Below are 21,144 nucleotides of genomic sequence, written 5' to 3' on the forward strand. Positions count from 1 at the left end.
TATTTACAAGGTGACAAGTTAGGAAGGCTTATTACTAAAGTACACAACACCAAGTAGCTCTGATGCCAGACGTTCCATGCGAAGATGATCCAAACACCATTGAGTTGCAGAGGAAAAGTATTAGCCTGGGAGGCGTGTTTAACTTGGTTCAGTGACATTTCTCAGGTAAGTCACTTAACATTCCTGGGTCTTTATTTTCTCAGTTGTAAAATGACAAAGTTGCACTACATCATCTCTAAGACCTTTCCTAAAACCAAAACTCATGTTTCTAAGTGGTTCTCAACCTACCCTTTTGTAATGCATTGTTTCCAAAAACAGCTTGGTCTGCTTATAGACTTCTTGGCCTGTCTTGTGGAAGGTCTTGAGAAATTCTATGAACTCTTTAGACACTCTATCCGTTTCAATGCTGGTTTGCCGGTTTATAGAAGGACTGGGAGCTTTTGGTTCCTGAATTTCTGCTGGGAAAATTAAACATAGTAAGTTTCACTACACAGAAGAGCCATGCATGGAATTACTTTCAGTATCTAATTTAAGATTATTTAAATTATGCTAAATCAAAGTTAAACTTGAATTTAAATTATTTTATGTTTAAATGTTTGGATTTTCCTTAAAGTAAGCTAAATCTATTTTATGAGTAGGAAGTACAATTAGATAAAACTACATATCTAAAAGATACTCCTATTCAAATAAAGGTGCTCTATCAGTATCTTCTTAGCCAAAATATATCATGCTTTGATCTATATATTTGTTAACATTAACACTGAAATGGCACTGCTATCTTGAACTCTCTCAAAGTCTGCATGAATTTACAAAACCAGTCAACATGTAAAATAACAATCAGTAGAAGCACAAAAATTATAGATTACTTATGCTAGACAACCTTCCCAAATCCACTTGATTTGCCAAAAAGGCAAAGGCTAATTTATTTATGTGGAGATGAACAATTATTTACCCACCATTCAAACTTCAAGTCATACTGCTCAAAGTGAAAGTATGCATCCAAAGTAGTACAGTGACCATGACAGAGCAGAGGCAAGAGAAGCAAAAAAAAAAAAAAAAAAAATTGTCCAATCAGTTGGCCACACAACTCTTTGCCCTCTTCAAATAAATATACTGAAAGGAAAATAAGACCTTTACATAACAGAGATAAGGGTGTTGTAATAGGGTAAGTGCTCTCAGAAAACATGAAATATTACTTGGTTTCTGATCACCTTCTAAGCCTCCTGATTTTGAATTGTGCTCTCTAATGCAATACCTGAAAGGAATTAAAGTATCTCATATACCCATGATCCTTTTCTATACACACACAAAAAAAGATAGTTAGGAAGAAAAAGTACCTTTTGTAGGTATTAAAATCAACCTATTACATGCTTTCTCAGAGCAATATCCTTTTTTTTAACTGAAGTATAGTTGATTTACAATGCTGTGTTAGTTTCTTGTGTACAGCAAAGTGATTCAGTTATATATACATATAAATATATTCTTTTTCATATTCTTTCATTATGGTTTATTACAGGATATTGAATATAGTTCCCTGTGCTATACAGTAGGACCTTGTTTACTTTATATACAATAGTTTGTATCTGCTAATCCCAAACTCCTAATTTATTCCTCCCCTACCCCCTTTCTCCTTTGGTAACCATAAGTTTGTTTCTACGTCTGTGCATCTGTTTCAGAGTAATTTCTTACAATCTTATTTTTTGAACTTTAGTATCTGAAATACATTTTAATGATGTAGTGGCAATAAAGTTTTAAGATAATAAAAGCATTACACCTATTAGAGTGACTGGTTTATTCAAGTGAGACAAACACACACAGATCATGTAAAAATATACCTTAACTACATAGGTCAAACTAAAGATTCCGCCTCTCACTTCAAAAAAACCCTTTTCCAACGTACACAAATCAATGTGATACACCACATCAACAAAAGAAAAGACAAAACCACATGATCATCTCAACAGATACAGAAAAAGCATTTGATAAAATTCAACATTTATTCACAATAAAAACTCTTACCAAAATGGCTATAGAGGCAACATATCTCAACATAATAAAGCTATTTATGACAAACCCACAACCAACATAATACTCGACAGTGAAATGCTGAAAGCCTTTCTGCTAAAATCTGAAACAAGACAAGGATGCCCATTCTTACCACTTCTATTCAACATAGTATTGGAGGTCCTGTCCACAGAAATCAGACAAGAAAAAGAAATAAAAGGTACCCAAATTGGAAGAGGTAAAGTTGTCATTATATGCAGACGACATGATACTATACACAGAAAACCCTGAAGACTCCACACAAAAACTACTAGAACTGATAAACAAATTCAGCATGGTAGCAGGATACAGGATTAACATAAAGGAATCTGTTGCATTTCTTTACACTAACAATGAAATATCAGAAAAGTAAAAACAAACAAACAAAAACCCTTTAAAATCACATCAAAAAAACAAAAACAAAAACAAAAAAACTTAGGCATAAACCTGACCAAGGAAGTAAAAGACTTACATGCTGAGAACTATAAAACACTGATAAAGAAAACTGAAGATAATTCAAACAAATGGAAAGATATCCCATGCTCTTGGATTGGAAGAATTAATATTGTTAAAATGGCCATACTACCCAAAGCAATCTACAGAGTTAATGTGATCCCTATCAAATTATCCAAGACATTTTTCACAGAACTAGAACAAAAATCCTAAAATTTATATGGAACCATAAAAGACCCAGAACTGCCAAAGCAATCCTAAGTAAAAAGGACAAAGCTGGGGGCATAACCCTCTGAGACTTCAGACAATACTACAAAGCTAGAGTAATCAAAACAGTGTGGTACTGGCACAAAAACAGACATATGGATCAATGGCACAGAATAGAGAGCCCAGAAATAAACCCACACACCTACAGTCAATTAATCTTCGACAAAGGAGGCAAGAGGGATTTCCCTGGTGGTTCAGTGGTTAAGACTTCACGCTTCCACTGAAGGGGGCATGGGTTCAATCCCTGGTTAGGGAACTAAGATCCCACATGCCAAGCAGTGCAGCCACAAAATAAACAAAACAAACACACATACACACACACACACACAAAACAAAACCAAGACAAAGGAGGCAAGAATATACAATGGAGAAAAGATAGTCTCTTCAGCAAGTGGTGTTGGGAAAGCTGGACAGCCACATGCAAATCAATGAAGTTAGAACACGTTCTCACACCATACACAAAAATAAACTCAAAATGGCTTTAAGACTTAAGTGTAAGACATGACACCATAAAACTCCTAGAATAGAACATAGGGAAAATATTCTCTGACATAAATCGCACCAATGTTTTCCTGGGTCAGTCTCCCAAGGCAATAGAAATAAAAGCAAAAATAAACAAATGGAACCTAATCAAACCCATAATATTTTGCACAGCAAAGGAAACCAAAAGGCACAAAATGACAACCTACGGACTGGGAGAAAATATTTGCAAACAAAGCAACTGACAAGAGCTTAATTTCCAAAATATACAAACAGCTCATACAACTCAGTAACAAAAAAACAAACAACCCAATCAAAAAATGGGGAAAAGACCTAAACAGACATTTCTCCAAAGAAGACAAACACGATGGCCAAAAGGCACATGAAAAGATGCTCACCATTGCTAATTATTAGAGAAATGCAACAGGTACAATGAGGAACCACCTCACACCAGTCAGAAGGGCCATCATTAAAAAGTCTACAGGAATTCCCTGGCAGTCCTGTGGTTAGGATTCCATGCTTCCACTGCAGGGGGCACAGGTTCAATCCCTGGTCAGGGAACTAAGATCCTGCATGCAGCACTGTGTGGCCAAAAAAAAAAAAAAAAAAAAAAATTCAATTAAAAAGTCTACAAATAACAAATGCTGGAGAGGGTGTGGAGAAAAGGGAACCCTCCTATACTGTTGGTGGAAATGTAAATTCATGCAGCCACTATGGAAAACAGTATGGAGGTTCCTCAAAAAACTAAAAATAGAGTTGCCATATGATCCAGCAATCCCACTCCTGGGCATATATCCAGACAAAACTGTAATTCAAAAAGATACATGCACCACAATGTTCACAGGAGCACTATGTACAATAGCCAAGACAGAAGCAACCTAAATGTCCATCAACAGATGAGTGGATAAAGAAGTGGTGTATATACACAATGGAATACTATTCAGCCATAAAAAAGAAAGAATGCCATTTGCAGTAACATGTATGGACCTAGAGATTATTATACTAAGTGAAGTAAGTCAGAAAGAGTACGACAAATACCATATGATATCACTTATATGTGGAACCTAAAGTATGACACAAATAAGCTTATTTACCAAACAGAAACAGACTCACAGACATGGAAAACAAACTTATGGTTACCAAAGTGGGTAGAGGGTGAGGGAGGGATGAAATGGGAGTTTGGGATTAGCAGATACAAACTATTATATATAAAAATAAACAACAAGGATATAATGTATAGCACAGGGAACGAAATTCAATATCCTGTAATAAACCGTAATGGACAAGAATATGAAAAAATAAACAAAAAAACCCCCCTTTTCCCCTCTAAACTGCATACTGACATTAAGTAGTTAGCAGATCAAAACTGCACTTTATAGTTATCTTTCCAAATCACGTATCTGCCTATCTTCTAAAGTATCAGGTGCTTCCTAACTATGGTTCAAAATGGAGAAGCCCTGGGACTTCCCTGGTGGTCCAGTGGTTAAAACTCCATGCTCCCAATGCAGGGGGCTCAGGTTCGATCCCCGATCAGGGAACTAGATCCCACATGCCGCAACTAAGAGCCTGCATGTCACAAATGAAGATTCTGCATGCTGCAACTAAAAGATCCCGAGTGCCCCAACTAAAAGATCCCAAGTGTCACAACTAAAACCTGGTGCAGCCGAATGAATGAATAAATAAATAAAATTAAATTAAAGAAAAACTTTTTTTTAAGTTATGAAAAAAAATGTAGATGCCCTAAAAGAATTCAATCATATTAAAAGAAAACGTAAAGAACAGAAGAAGGGCACATAAAAACACACTATATGTATGGCTAAAAATGCTGTCAAAAGTCAGACAACAAACTGGAAAAAATGTTTGTAAGCTACATCATGAAGGGCTGTTCTCCCTAATATACAAGGACTCCTATAAATATAGAGGAAGAAAAATCCAACGGCTCAGTAGAAAAATGAGTGAAGAATATTAACACTGCACAGAAGGGAAACATAGATGGATCTTAAGCATAGGAAATATACTCAATCTCACACACGATAACAAATGTGCAAATTAAACCTACTAGTATTGTTGTACAGCAGAAACTAACACAACATTGTAAAGTAATTATACTCCAATAAGATTAAAAAAAAGACAAAGAAAAAAAACTATTATTAGACGGCATTTTAAAAATTAACAAGTCGGCAAAACTCTGAAGTTTGATGTTGATGAGGATATAGGGGAAAAGGCACTTATACTATGGAGGTAGGAATGTAAAATGACATACCTGCAATGGAATGCAATTTGGCAAAAACCATCAAAGTTAAAAATACATTTATCCTATGACCCAACAATTCCATTTCTGAGAAATTTTCCACTGACATAATTGCACATGTACAAAATGAAATATGTACAAGGCTACCCATTTTAGTACTTGTAAAAGCAGAGGTCTGAAGATGGCATAAATGGCCACTACTAAGGGACTAAACAAACTTTGGCTTAATCCATAAAGTGGAATATTATGTAGCTTTAATTTAAAGGATAATTTAAAAAATTTTTAAAGTATCCTTTTTATGTACTGATAAGGAAAGAGTTCTTAAATATATTGCTAAGCTAAAAAAGCAGGGTATCCGTAGTGTGCTTTTATGTAAAATAGGAGGATTGGGATAAGAACAAATTGTGTTTATAAATGAAAACAAAAGAATGATACACAAACTAGTAACAAAAGTTGTCTGAATATGGGGGAAGGATGGTGGTAGTGGCTGGGAACCAGATGGGTGAGGGACCATATATACCTTTTATTTTTGAGCCATTTGGATGTACGACCTTTTTTTTTTTTTTTAAGCAAATAAGGCACAATTTAACTCAAAAACTGGCACATCTTTTCTGAAACTTCTTTTTACCAATACGGAAAACCTAAAATTATATTTGACACCCTGTACAATTAGAAAAAATTCTTTAATACTTGGAATTTAATCTTTCACTCAATCTGATAAATTCCACTCCTAGTCGTGATGGAACAACAGGGATTAGGTTTACCCTACTGCCTTAACAACTAGAAAAATCAGACAAAACATATGAAAAAATGGTTTTCAGACACTGGCCAACAGGCAGCGGGGAGAGTAACCCCGGAGAGAAGGGGACAAACATGGTAAATCCTACAAGTGCCCCAGCTCACTGCAGGTAGAGTTTTTAGGCCTTGGCACAGGGAGAGGCAGCTCAAACAGAGCCTAGCAGACTTGCTGAATTGGGGAAACAATACTTAGAGCTCAAGAAGGCCCAAGTTGCTAGAATTTGCGTGGCAAAACACATAGGGGATGGGCTGCAAAGAAAAATCTCCAGATAACTGCAGAGGGGTTCCCTTGAGTCTCTGACTGAGTACTGCACATGCACGTGAGAAAACAACCCACAACTGGGTAAAGGAGTGGGCAGAACAATCTCCTGAGCACACATGACAGGAAATAATTCATTTTTCCTACTAGCCAGGAACAAAGAGTATCAGCAATAGCAAATATGTGGGCAACTATAGAAGACATTTTCTCATTCAAAAATTTACTTAAGGGCTTCCCTGGTGGCGCAGTGGTTAAGAATCCGCCTGCCAATGCAGGGGACACGCGTTCAAGCCCTGGTCCGGGAAGATCCCACATGCTGCAGAGGAACTAAGACCGTGTACCACAACTACTGAGCCTGTGCCCTAGAGCCCGTGAGCCACAACTACTGAGCCCGCGCACCTAGAGCCCGTGATCCACAACAAAAGAAGCCACCACAATGAGAAGCCCGCGCACCACAACGGAAGAGTAGCCCCCACTCTCTGCAACTACAGAAAGCCTGCACGCAGCAACGAAGACCCAACGCAGCCAAAAATAAATAAATTTATAATTTTAAAAAAACCCCACAAAACACAAAAAGAAGGCAAGAAAAGAGGAGAGAAAGAATTATATCCAGATGGGATAAACAGAAAACAGAGCAAAATGGTAGGTTTAAGCTCCATCTTACCAAAAATTTCATTAAATATAAGTAGTCTAAATAGCCCTGTGTTTTTAATACAGAAGCAAATCTTGTATTTCAAGTATAGCCAGTCTGTTATGATTATCAAGTTTTCCATTTCCCAATCCAAACACTCAACTTAAAAAGTCTTGACAGCAGAACAAAATGTGCTCTTGAATTATAATGTTTAAGCTATCATTCAATGACAATTTTCTACATGGCAGACACTGTGCTTTACTCCACGTTCTCATCAACCCTTAACAATTTTGTTATATTCCTGAAACCGTATGAAATAATGAATGTACACACCAATAAAATTTTTTTGTTAGGTAGGTGGAATTATCAATGAGGTTAGAGGTTAAGTCATTTACATGAAACATACACAGGTTAAGAAGAAAAGCTGGGATTTGAATCCAGATCCGTTTGACGACCAAGCCCAAGTTCTTCACAGTCACACCATAATTCCCTCCTATCATTACAGCATATTCATTCCTGTTTAAATTAAGCAACGAGGGCTTCCCTGGTGGCGCAGTGGTTAAGAATCTGCCTGCCGATGTGGGGGACACGGGTTCGTGCCCCGGTCTGGGAAGATCCCACATGGCGTGGAGCGGCTAGGCCTGTGAGCCATGGCCGCTGAGCCTGCGCGCCCGGAGCCTGTGCTCCACAACAGGAGAGGCCACAGCAGTGAAAGGCCCACGTACGGCAATCAATCAATCAATCAATCAATCAATCAAAAAAAGCAATGGGTATCAACTGAGCACCTACTACGTAAGGCTGTCTGCAAGCCAGATGACATATTAAATCAAATTAAATCTTCAATAAAGTAAACCTATAAAAGCAAAATCTTCAAGAGGGCTTCCCTGGTGGCGCAGTGGTTAAGAATCCGCCTGCCAATGCACGGGACACGGGTTCAAGCCCTGGTCCGGGAAGATCCCACATGCCACAGAGCAACTACGCCCGTGCACCACAACTACTGAGCCTGCACTCTAGAGCCCGTGAGCCACAACTACTGAGTCCGTGTGCCACAACTACAGAAGCCCATGCGCCTAGAGAAGCCACCACAATGAGAAGCCTACACACCGCTCGCGGTTGTGCAAAGAGTAGCCCCCTCTCGCCACAACTAGAGAAAGCCCACGTGCAGCAACAAAGACCCAATGCAGCCAAAAATAAATAAATAAATTTATAAAAGCAAAATCTTCAACAAAAAGGCTATTTGAAGGATAGCTGTGAAAGAGTAAACACAACCTAAAAATGTCAATATCAAAATAGAGAGTGGGGCTTCCCTGGTGGCGCAGTGGTTGAGAGTCCGCCTGCCGATGCAGGGAACACGGGTTCGTGCCCCGGTCCGGGAAGATCCCACATGCCGCGGAGCGGCTGGGCCCGTGAGCCATGGCCGCTGAGCCTGTGCGTCCGGAGCCTGTGCTCCGCAACGGGAGAGGCCACAACAGTGAGAGGCCCGTGTACCGCAAAAAAAAAAAAAAAAAAAAAAAGAGCGTGATGTAGTAAAGATGGTTAACACCATTTTAGTACTAAAAACATATTTTGTATCTCAATGTTAAAAAAATGTACTGAAAATCCCACGTTTCTCAGATTATCCAAATAGAATAAGGACAACTTAGTAGAATATTATAGTTCTTCTGACTTTTTCAGCTGTTTTGACTATAGATATATAATATGGACTAAAAGGCAGATAGTCTGTAGTATAATAAAAAATATATATATTTGGTTTTTGGCCCAGGGATGGATATTTTCAATCACCAATAGCCAATGATTTGATCAGCCATGCCTACAAAATGAAACCTCCATAAAAACCCTTATATGACAAGGTTTGGGGAGCTTCTACATTGATGAACGCGTCGAGGTGCTGGGAGCAAATGCCCAGATGGCATGGAAGCTTGGTGCCCCCCTCCCCTATCTTGCCCTATGCATCTCCCTTCCATTTGGCTGTTCCTGAGTTGTATTCTTTAATAAACCCATAAGCATAAACAAACTGTCTTCCTGAGACAGTTCTAACAAATTATCAAACCTAAGGAGAAGGTTGTGGGAACCCCCGATTTACAGCTGGTTGGTTAGAAGTACGGGTGTCCCCACTCCTGGGGATTGCAACTGGCATCTGAGGTGGGGGCAGTCTTGTGGGGTCCAGCCCTTAACCTATGGAGTCTGTGCTGACTCTGCGTAGTTGGGGTCAGAACAGGACTGACTTGCTGGATATCCAGTTGGTATTGTAAAATAAAAGAAACCACATATTTGGTTCAGGGAGAAATTTTCTCATCGTCCTTATCAGTGAAAGTCAGAAACTGATCATGTTTCAAATACATTATATTCAAAACATTATAAAAGATGATTTTACAAGATAAAAAAATTTTTGGAGTAGACAAGAAAAGGCAATCAAGCTGAGTGTACCTGAGAAATGATTGTAAAAACAGGCACAATTAAAAAACTGGTTCCAAATTCAACCTGGGGAATCATTACTTCAGTTTCATCTAAGTACCAAAGAGGCCCACAAGATTAAAGCAGCAATTCATTAGTAATTCTTCAAATGATGTAATTAACACTATGCTTCAACTTAATTAACATCTGAAATTTGGGTCTTGGGATATCACTGAGTGTAAGAGGATTATAGTTTTGTTTTATTTATTTATCTATCTATCTATCTATTTATTTATTTTTGCGGTACGCAGGCCTCTCACCATTGTGGCCTCTCCCACTGCGGAGCACAGGCTCCGGACGTGCAGGCTCAGCAGCCATGTTTCACGGGCCCAGCCACTCCACGGCATGTAGGATCTTCCCGGACCGGGGCACGAACCCATGTCCCCTGCATTGGCAGGCGGACTCTCAACCACTGCGCCACCAGGGAAGCCCTTGTTTTGTTTTTTAAATCTTATTTTGAAATAACTTCAAATTTACAGAAAATCTACAAGAATGTTACAAAGAATTCCTTTATACCCTTTATCCAGATTTATAAAATTTTAACATTTTGTTCCATGTCTGTGTGTATTATTTTTCTAAATTTTTTCAGATTAGATTGTATGTTTCATGCGCTTTACCCCTTAGTATGAGTATTTCTCAGCAACAAGAATATTCTGTTGCTAACGGTAGTTATTGAAAAAAAGTATGGTTTTTTTTGTGTTTTGGGGGTTTTTTTTTGCGGTACACGGGCCTCTCACTGTTGTGGCCTCTCCCGCTGCGGAGCACAGGCTCTGGACGCGCAGGCTCAGTGGCCATGGCTCACGGGCCCAGAGGCTCCACGGCATGTGGGATCTTCCCGGACCGGGGCATGAACCCATGTCCCCTGCATCGGCAGGTGGACTCTCAACCACTGAACCACCAGGGAAGCCCCAGAAGTATTTGTTTTTTACACAGGATCAAATTGAGGGTCACACATTCATTTAGTGGTCATGTATACTTAGTCTCCTCTCATCTAGATACGTTCCCCAGACTTCCTTTGTTTTTTTATGACACTGACAATTTTGAAGAATACAGGCCAGTTTATTTTATTCAGTGCACTTCAATTTGGGTTTCTCTACTGTTTCCTCATGACTGGATTTCAGGTTATAAATTTTCAGCTTAAATATTACACAATTCACGTTGTGTTCTTCTCTAAGTATCATATCTAGAGGCACAGGATGTCCATTTCCCCCCATCCTTATGTAGCTGACATTTCTCTACTTGGAATTAATAATAAGTTGTGGGAGTTAATTTGAGATCATGTTCATAACTTGTTCCTCGGGAAACCCCCTCCTCTCATCCCAGACTTAGCATCCACACTGATGAAACTTGTCTGAATCAATTCTTATTAGGATGACTACAAGATGGTGATTTTCTGTCTCCATCACTCCTATTTATTAGTCAAGATTCTATGGTAAGGTTCTCCTCTTCTGTATTTAATTATTTATCTATTTTATTAGTTGGACGGAGTAATGAATGATTGTTTTATTCATTTACACTCCATTTATTGTCTTTGGCCAGAGGGAACCCATTCATGCTGACTTCTGGGCCTTTGACCTGTCCCCAACATTTCTGAGGGGCCCTTCTTTCCCAGCTCAAGTTCCAGAATCAGTCATTTCTCCAAGGAACCTTAATTCACTTCAGTGAAGAATAGTATTTAGACTCTAAGGTCTGAGTAGAAAGATTGGTATTTTAATTCTAAAAAAAGAAAAGATATTCCTCCTTAGAGCACTGCTTTTAGATTAGTTTGTAAAAGATATACACAAGAGTCTACTCTGGGTGACAACGTCTATTTGAGCTCCGAAAGAAAAGGGCATTTTGGAACATATGAGCAAGTACTTCGACTTGGCTGACCCCCTATGATTTACTCTAAACTATAGCTCACTCAACCTTAGTTTGGAGAGTAAAGAACTAAAAGTAAATTCTCTGAGTCTTTACAATCAAGCTGTTCCATTTACCTCCTCTGGAGGGACAGCCAATTCTAACAGGAAGTTAAAATAGTTTTCAAATCCCTTAGAAGGTTATTTGTCTTCTATATACTACCAACCTGCCCTGGCTTAAGAGCTTTCTTTCATGCTACCAATAGAAGCAAGTAAAATACTAAGAGCAAGGACATCTTGGATTAACAAAGTGAAATAAAGAATACAGAACACAAAAGGTTTATTGTAGTCTAGAGTCAATAAATTAAAACTGCATTTAGTATAGGCTAACTTTATCCACATGCAAAGGCCAAACAAATTATCAGCCTGAAATGCACAGTTCGCCTGGCAGAGTTACAAACGTAATCTGTGAAACAAAGATCCAGCAGCACCCTCTTTTCTCATGCACACACATCAATTTTTTCCCCAACGCTTTGAGGTCTTTCTCACCATATGCTTTCTACAGACAAAAAAACAGCTAAAGATCAAAAAAATATAAAGCAAAAATCGATCATTCTAAAGAGAAGAAAAAAGGTAAGAACTATTCCACATAAAAGTTTTTAAGATAAAAATCACTTGAAATTTTTCTTTTAAAGTACAAATCTTCTCTCCATAATATAACGTATACTGTACAGAAGGTCTTAGGACATGATTTTTTTTAATTGCCAAGTATAGTCAATGAATGTATGTGACTATTAAGCACTTCAGTAATAGAAACTTCATTATCTAGATACAGACACAGATATAGTTATAGATAAAAACACGTATTTCAAGGCCAAGGGATATAATGGAAAAAAGCTTAACCAGGAGTTAGGAGACCTGAGGTCTAATACATCAACTCATTAAATGACCCTGGGTAAATTAGTTAACATTTATGGACTTTCATACTGTCATCTGTAAAATGTGGCAGTTACAGCTGATGGTTCTACAATTTCTTTACTATTTCATCTGTTGTCATACACCATTTCACCATACATCTATAAATTCATAAGGTTAATGAGACTTTCTCAAAGCAGGAAACAGAATTTAAGCTAAATAGGAATGAATGGCTTTGATCAATACCTTTGTGCTCCTTACCAGCAGAGATAATTTTGTCAGAAAAACAACAGGCATTTTAAAGTAGCTAACACTTACTGGAGATTAACTATGTGTGTCAGGTACTGCGCTGAACTCTGTACACACATCGGCTCATTTAATCCTCAAGACATGCCTATGATAGGTATTACTGTCCCTCAGAATAGACAGGGCTTAAAGAGATTAGCTTGCTTAAGGTCACACAGCTAGCAAACTGCAAAGCTGGGACTCAAACCAGGGTGACTGCAAAGCTTACGGTTTTAATCACCCTACTACACTATCTTTTAATAAATAAATCATGAGCCAAATACATTCTTATCAAATACATTTAATCTCTAACAGGTACTGATTATTTCTTCTTACTACTGTAGAGAAAACTGCTGAGTGACAGCCAACCAAGAACAACTCCAAATTAATCACGTGAACAAAAAGATTGTTTAAAGGTTTGCCTCTATTAAAGAGAAGTGCTGTGTTTTTAGATAAGCAATTGTTCCTTTTAATAAAACAAAAATACAATAGTCATTAAATCCGAAAGACCAGAAAAGATCTTAAGGTGTATTATTATTATTATTATTAATTTTTTAAGGTGCGATATTATGATGCCCCTTGCTTTAAGCAGACCAAAAATCTCATGACAATTACCCCAGGTTGGGGGGCAGGGGGTGAGGGGGTGCAAGGGAGTGTCTAAGAGAACAGCTGTACCGATAGCATCCGTGTTGGTTCCCAGTATCCCTCACCGTTTCAAATTTACTGCATAGCTCTGATTACCAACATAAAGGTTCAGAGACTAAGCCCTAACAACAGACATTCTTTCTTGCTTCCTGCTAGGCCACTTCAACTAGCCTATCTGCTCACTAGTGAGAATCTTCCTGCTTGTTTAATATGGAATTTTAAGAAGTAGGATGAATAAGGTCAAGTACATACAAAAGTGAGCCTTTTCCTACATGTTCTCTACATAGTATTTCCTCAACACACAGGCTGTCTCTCTAATAAGCTCTCAGAAAACTTCTTTTTTAGACAACTTTAAGCCTAGAAACAGTCATTTCTGATAAGGTATGGATAGTGAGGATATTAAACAAAGGAGAATAAACCAATATCCAAAAATTAAAGGCACAAAAAATAAAACATCCAAACAGATGGGATGGGAATGAATTTTATAAACAAAACTACATATTTCAATTACCTTTATTCCTCTTATAGAGTAAATAAGTTCTCTAAAACACAACGTCCTCCAACCAAAGAGATTTCATACGTCATCTGCACCTCAAACCCAACATCTCAAGTCTGCGCTGATATTCTCTGAACGTTTACAGAAATTAGTAAGCTGAGCCCACATACACTGTGGATCTACTCTATATCTCTTTGGGCACAAAAGAAAAAAGAGAATCAGAAAATTACCCTTCTTTGATCCAACCCTGGATGAAGCACTGAAGAATTTCTTCACTGTGGTAACCTTGCGGGTCTTCTCATTGGTTTTCTTTTCTTCAAACTTGGAAAATGTGAGGGATTGGGCCCCTTGGCTGCTCTGACTGCTGGCAAACGCCTCTTCTTCCTCCCGCTGTAGTCTGTAATTCAAGAAGAGGTTAAGTTTAACCCTGATATTCTCCAAGTTCTCCTTGTATCTAAAGGTAATAACTCAATGAACTGGGGATCTAAAATTTGTAGAACTAGAAGCTAAATACACCAAACAGGTCTGAGGTCTCTGATAGGAAGCTCTCCTATGTGCTACTACAAACTTCAAAAGGGACTTCTCCGTGGATCATGTTCATTCAGCAATTGTACTAGTGTTACATAAAGCAAATAAAGTCTAGTCCTTTTCCCTGACAACCTCAAGGTTGGAAGAGAGAAAAAGACAAGTAAATAATTACCACATAATGTAACAGTGCCTATAGTAGAGAGCAAAACCCAAGTGCTATGAGAACATAGGAAAAAATAAACTAAATCTGCTGAAGGAGTCCAAGAAGGTTTTATAATGGTGACATTTAGGCCAATCTTAGAAGGATCAAGAGGACTCCGCCAAGTAAAAGGGCATTCCAGGAAGAAGGTACTACAAATGTGAAGGATGTGGCTTTTGTTGTGGACCAAGTTCATTCAACGTAGTCAGATCACTGACGGTGTGATGGACTATGATGCTGGATGTACAGTTAGGCACCAGATGGTAAGAAACCTTGACTGCCAAGCCTGCTATAATCCTGGATTTCATCATGTGGTGGGGAACCAAGAAAGACTATAATCCAGTAAGTTACCATTATCTGATCTGTGTTTTATTTTATTTTTATTATTATTATTTTTTTTTGCTGTACGCGGGCCTCTCACTGCTGTGGCCTCTCCCGTTGCGGAGCACAGGCTCCGGACGCACAGGCTCAGCGGCCATGGCTCACGGGCCCAGCCGCTCCGCGGCATATGGGATCCTCCCAGACCGGGGCACGAACCCGTATCCCCTGCATCGGCAGGCGGACTCTCAACCACTGCGCCACCAGGGAGGCCCATGATCTGTGTTTTAAAGGTAATGCAGGTAGCTGTGTGACAACTTGAGGGGCAGAGAGACTAGGGACAGAGACAATAATTAAGAATATATTACAAAGATTTAAGTGAGAGAAATAAGAACCTGGAAAATAGGAAAGGATGAAATTCAAAACACTTCTCTTAGCTAGAATAAGCAGAACTTGCTTAATTAGTTGTAAACAGTGTGGGAGGTGAAGAAGAAATTAATAATGACTAATGTTTTTTAGCCAACTGAATAAATAGTGATGTCGTTAATTGATACCGGAGGAGGGTTAGGAGGAACTGCTGGGAGTGGGGATTAGAGTAAATAAAAGCAAGAAATCTGGCCTTGGACCAGCTGAATTTGAGGTATTTATAGTAAGTCTCAAAGGCTATCTATAGAACTATGGTTCTCAAAGTGGATTCCCCAGACAGCAGCATCAACATCACCTGGGAACTTGTTAAAATGCAAATTCTCAGGCCTCACTCCCAACTTACAAGAGTCCGAGATTCTGAGGGTGAGGTTCAGTGATCACCATTTTTACAAGCTTTCCAGGTGATTCTCATGCCTGTTCAAATATGAGAAAGTGTTGCAGGAAATCTCAAGCAAGGTTGCAATTGGAAGCAGTAAGAAACAGCAACAAAATCACAGGTAGAGGTGTTGGTGTGAGAATGGAATAGGGACACATCTTTCTCTGAGACAAAACAGAAGTTAATATAAAGACACTAGTACAGTTTGATAACAAGGGAGAAAGCTAAGGGAATTCATGCCTAGTGGCCTCTACTTTCTTTCTAAAATAGGATCAGCTACAGAGAATATCAGGAATGCAATGGGAAACCCAAAGAAATAGTTAATGTTCTATGTCTATATTTTCTCTCTTTGACTGACTATGGAGTCACTGAAAGCAGCAAGTGTACTTTATAATACTGAGTTCATCACAGATGGTAGCAAAGTAATCACTCAACAAACATACCTGATTAAATATAAAAAAAACTAGCAAAAGCTGTCAGAGATCAGTCTTTCTTTTACTGAGAAGCTTCACAGTTTCTAGGATGCTTTGGTAAAGGATTAACATTATTCATGGTATTTTATTAGTTCCTATGCTCACTAGACATTCTATGTTTTAATTTTTATCATAATCATATTTCTGCATAATACTAACAAATGCCATTTTTTAAAAGAAAAGTTAAATTTCCATAATGTAAGGATTATATATACAAATCAACAGGTTTCTATTATTATGTGCTTATCACTGTGCCAGATGCCATGCTGGATATATTAAAAGAACGAGGAAAATAATGCTTGATGAAAGTCATGTGCAGTAACCTCATTTAATCTTCACCACAAAATATGTTTATCTCCATTCTTCCACTCCAAGGAGCTTACTGTCTTTATTAGAGAACTAAGACTAACGCATCCCAAACACAGAACAATTAAAAGTTAAGACAAAGACAAAGTAAAGAAATCACTGAAAGCTACTCATTTAACACTGAATGAGGGGAAAAAATTCATTTCTCTTAATATTAAACTGACTTGCTGACAGATCAAAACAGAAGAAAAAAATGTATTCTGACAATGACAGAGCTATGTATCCAGTTATATCACTGTTAAACCACCCCTAGTTAAGTCCTTTTACCGCTCTGCTAGTTCCCAATCCTCCTGAATCTGCTTCTGCCTGGCTTTGTGGTACTCCTCCCTCCAGCACTTGGAGCAGAAACCCTGCCAAGCAGGGTTGCCGTAATAACCACATCCTTTCTTGCATAGGAGCTCTGATTGATCCACATGAATTCCTCGGCGTTCAGACTTAAGGCTCATCTTCTTCCTGTTAATCAAAGAGCAAACAAGAAAGTTTTGTTGAAAATGAATTCACTATCATTCTACTCACAGCAAACAATTAAGAAAAAAAAAATGAGTCTATCATCTTCAAGCTATAATGGAAGAAAGGAGAGAGGGAGGGAAGGAGGGGAAAAGAAAGTTTAAATATTGCAAATTACTGTCATACTAAAGAACAAACTTCTTATTCCTGCCCAATAATATAAAAAACACTTTAAGAAGGACTAATATTGGATTAAAGACCTAAACAGAAGACATGAAACTATAAAACTCCTAGAAGAAAACATAGGGGAAAAACTTCACAACATTAGATTTGGAGACAATTCCTTGGATATGACACCAAAAGTACAAGCATCAAGAGCAAAAATACACAAATGGGACTACATCAAACTTAAAAACTTCTACACAGGAAAGAAATCAACAGAGTGAAAAGGCAACCTATAGAATGGGATAAAATATCTGCAAACCATATATCTGATAAGAGGTTAATATCCAGAATATGTAAAGAACTCCTAAAACTCAACAATAACAAAAATCCAATTAAAAATTAGCAAAGGCCATGAATAGACAATTCTCCAAAGAAGATGTACAAATAGCCAACATGTGAAAAGATGCTCAATGTCACTAATCATCAGGTAAATGCAAATCAAAACCACAAGGAGATATCACCACACACCTGATAGAATGACTATCATCAAAAAGAACAAAAATAACAAGTGTTGGCAAGGATGTGGAGAAATTGGAACTCTTGTGTACAGTTGGTGGGAATGTAAAATGGCACAACCACTGGGGAAAACAGTATGGTGGTTCCTCAAAAAATTAGAAATAGAATTATCATATGATCCACCAATCTCACTTCTGGGTATACACCCAAAAGAACTGAAAACAGGATCTTGAAGACATACCTGCACACTCATGTTCACTGAGCATTATTCACAACAGCCAAGAGTTGTTATTCACAACATTCAAGCATTATTCACAACATTCACAGCATTATTCACAACAGCCAAGCAATCTAAATATCCATCAAAGGATGAATGTATAAACACAGGATGAATGGATGAAGAAAACATGGTATATACAATGGAATATTATATAACCTTATAAAAGAAGGAAATCCTATCACATGCTACAACATGGATGAACCTTGAGAACATTACGTCAAGTAGCCAATCACAAAAAGGCAAATCAAAGACATTATTCCACCTACATGAGGTATCTAAATTAGTCAAACTCTCAGAACCAGAAAGTAGAATGATGGTTGCCAGGGGCTGGGGGAAGGGAGGCAAAGAGGAGTTGCTGTTCAATGGGTATAGGGTTTCAGTTTTGCCAGACAAAAAAGTTCTAGAGATCTGTTGTACAAAGTGCACATAGTTAACACTACTGTACACTTTATTTTTTTAAAATTAATTAATTAATGGCTGCATTGGGTCTTCATTGCTGCACGCAGGCTTTCTCTAGTTGTGGCGAGCGGGGGCTACTCTTCGTTGCGGTGTGCGGGCTTCTCACTGCGGTGGCTTCTCTTGTTGCGGAGCACGGGCTCTAGGGCGCACAGGCTTCAGTAGTTGTGGCACGTGGGCTCAGTAGCTGTAACTTGAGAGCTCTAGAGTGCAGGCTCAGTAGTTGTGGCACACGGGCTTAGTTGCTCCGTGTCATGTGGGATCTTCCCGGACCAAGGCTCGAACCCGAGTCCCCTGCATTGGCAGGCAGATTCTCAACCACTGCACCACCAGGGAAGCCCCTGTACACTTTAAAAATGGTTAAGATGGTAAATTTTATGTTATGTGTTTTTTACCACAATAAAAAAAAGGATTTTAATATTAAAAAAAAGGGGGACTAATAGATCCTTCTTATTTGCTACCATTTTAAACCTGAGGGACAAAGTACAATCTTCTTGAAATACTCTGTGTTCTTACTACAGTATGTCATTTGGCTCAAAAAGACAACTTCATTTCAACGATATAAAAGTGAATACTTTGTCCCAAATGAGATAATTTAACATTCACCAAGAAAACAAGTGTAATTAAAGCATCAGAATAGAATTTAAACTCCTTGAGACGGTATTCAAGGCCCTACTGTTTGCCACCACTCACTACATGCCTAATATTGTGACAGGTACTCAGTATAATTATTTCTCACAAAAACCAAGGTAGATATTATCTCCATTTTATTAGATGTGAAAATTCATAAACAAAAACACAGGCAGCATGAACAATGAAGAAAAAGAGAAAAGTGCTATGAAACTGAGGGGCGGTGGGAGAAGGTGAGGTCATTCTGACTTAGGGAGCATGGAGAGACCACCTGGGCCAGGGAGTGAAGGGTGGGGGATGTAGACCTTCAAGAGCCTCGAGTTGAGGCTTAGAGGGTCTTGGAGCGATGACACAAAAGAGGGAAGACATTCTGGACAGGAAGAACATCTTTTGCAAAGCACTCAGAGACAGGACAGCAAATGCAGAACATGAATGATGTGGTATAAGTAGGAGGTAAACAGAAGCAGTTACATGTGAAGTTCAATTATGATGGCTTTTTAAAACTGCACGCAAGAGTCTGGGTTACAGCATTGTTGCTTCAGTGAAAAGGGGAAATCAGGATAGGTGTCTATTTTAAGACATAAAACTTGAGAGGTGGAGTTCTGTCTTCCAGTATGATGAAGTGAGGAGGACAATAAATCCTCTCCACCAAAATCAACTATAAAGATAGACAAAACTTCCTCTCTGCTGATGGATCGAAGTGTGAACCAAGGAATGCATTCAAACTTCAAGCCACCGACTGGCTCTCTCACATCTCCTGTGTGTATGCACAGTCTCTGTTGGCCAGACATTGGAAGCCTTACTGGCTAGAGATGTTTGTGCACAAATTCAGTCTTTGAACAAACAACAATCTTCGGCTGAACATTAAGGTATGCAGGCAGATGGGTGACCCCGAGAAGGAAATCAAGGATAAAAATAAATATAAGAAAAAAAAATGAGGACAGACATGAGCAGCCGCAGGGTGTGGGGAAGAGAGACTTCACAGGTGTAGTCCAGCTATAAAACCTAGATGGCATGCGCTAAGCACTATTTTTGAGGATTTTCAAAGGCAAAAGGGAGGAGAAGAATTAAGGAAGAAGACCAGAATTCAGTGTATCACTGAATCCTCGGTGAGTTTACCCTTTTTTCCCCTCCAGTATCACCAAGCCAACCCAGAAGTGGACACCAGGGCACAGAGAGAGCTCCTCTAGCTCTGGCTCAAAGAATGCGAAAGGGAACTCCTAACACTGAGAGGAAATAAGAAAATCCCTCCATTTTCTTGTCTTTTTTTTCCCTCCTTCTCTTGAGCCATGAGCAATCACATGGTGTCCACAGAAGCGGCTGGAATGAGAGACTGCAGGAGCTAAACTCGGAGGAAGGGTAACCATCCATTTTTCCCACCCTCTAGTCTCCTAGACAGTGATGGGAGTACAAGACAGAGCGGGGTAACTAATTCCACAGCTTTCCACCCAGAGGAGAGAAGATGAGCCCCGAGAGAACTTTAAAAATACAGGAGGAATCAATCAGGAGAACTCAAGAAAGCCAGCTGAAAATGTGTGCATGGGTCTGATGCTATTCAGGATCAGAGACTAAAATTCACACTAATAGAGACCACTGCACAGGTTTCAGACTGACACATGCAGGAAACAGATCAAAATAGTACTGCGAAGCCTCTGAAAAATGAACCAACGTGGGAACCACAGCTCACAGAAGTAGGGTTGGAACCTGCGGCCCAAACTTGGCAGCAAAACTAAAAACTTTTGCTTCTCCAATGACACTGCGTGGAAAATGAAAAGACAAACTACAGACTGGGAGAAAATACTCGCAAATCATATATCTGACAAAGGTCTTGCATCCAGAATATATTAAGAATTCTCAAAACTCAACAGAAAGAAAAACCACCCAATTAAAAAAATGGGCAAAAGACTTGAACAGACTTATGCAAAGAAGATATACACATTGGGAGACAAGTCTCCACGGGTGTCTAACATTTCTGTACAAGAGGCCTTCGTAACAGACTATCTCTTCAAGGATGTTTGTATATCTAACATTCTCAGGAGGAACAGATCACTGTCTCCCTCCAGAGAAAGGGCAAGTTTGTTTACTGTCAAGTAAAATAGATATAATGTTTCCCTCCAGGTCAAAAGTCAGGTGGGTTTGTTAGCTGCCC

At 38.8% G+C, this 21,144-nt stretch overlaps 1 protein-coding gene across 7 annotated transcripts in view; it reads right to left on the reverse strand.

Moving 5' to 3' along the window:
• LOC309817127 (rab5 GDP/GTP exchange factor) overlaps positions 1–21,144 on the reverse strand; it is a 118,508-nt gene that overhangs the window by 74,077 nt on the left and 23,287 nt on the right. For 4 of the 7 annotated variants that reach the window (XM_082645115.1, XM_082645117.1, XM_082645118.1 and 1 more), the window contains exons 2-4: positions 16,769–16,954; positions 14,046–14,212; positions 289–458 (exon numbers count right to left, since the gene is read on the reverse strand). In XM_082645115.1, coding sequence (XP_082501241.1) covers positions 289–458; positions 14,046–14,212; positions 16,769–16,947 — 516 coding nt within the window. In that variant the 5' untranslated portion in view covers positions 16,948–16,954. The remainder of the gene's footprint in view (positions 1–288; positions 459–14,045; positions 14,213–16,768; positions 16,955–21,144) is intronic. The other 3 variants (XM_082645119.1, XM_082645121.1, XM_082645123.1) reach the window with 1 other exon arrangement.

The sequence above is a fragment of the Mesoplodon mirus genome (assembly GCF_964341445.2).
Source record: "Mesoplodon mirus genome assembly, chromosome: 15".
Taxonomy (NCBI): domain Eukaryota; kingdom Metazoa; phylum Chordata; class Mammalia; order Artiodactyla; family Ziphiidae; genus Mesoplodon; species Mesoplodon mirus.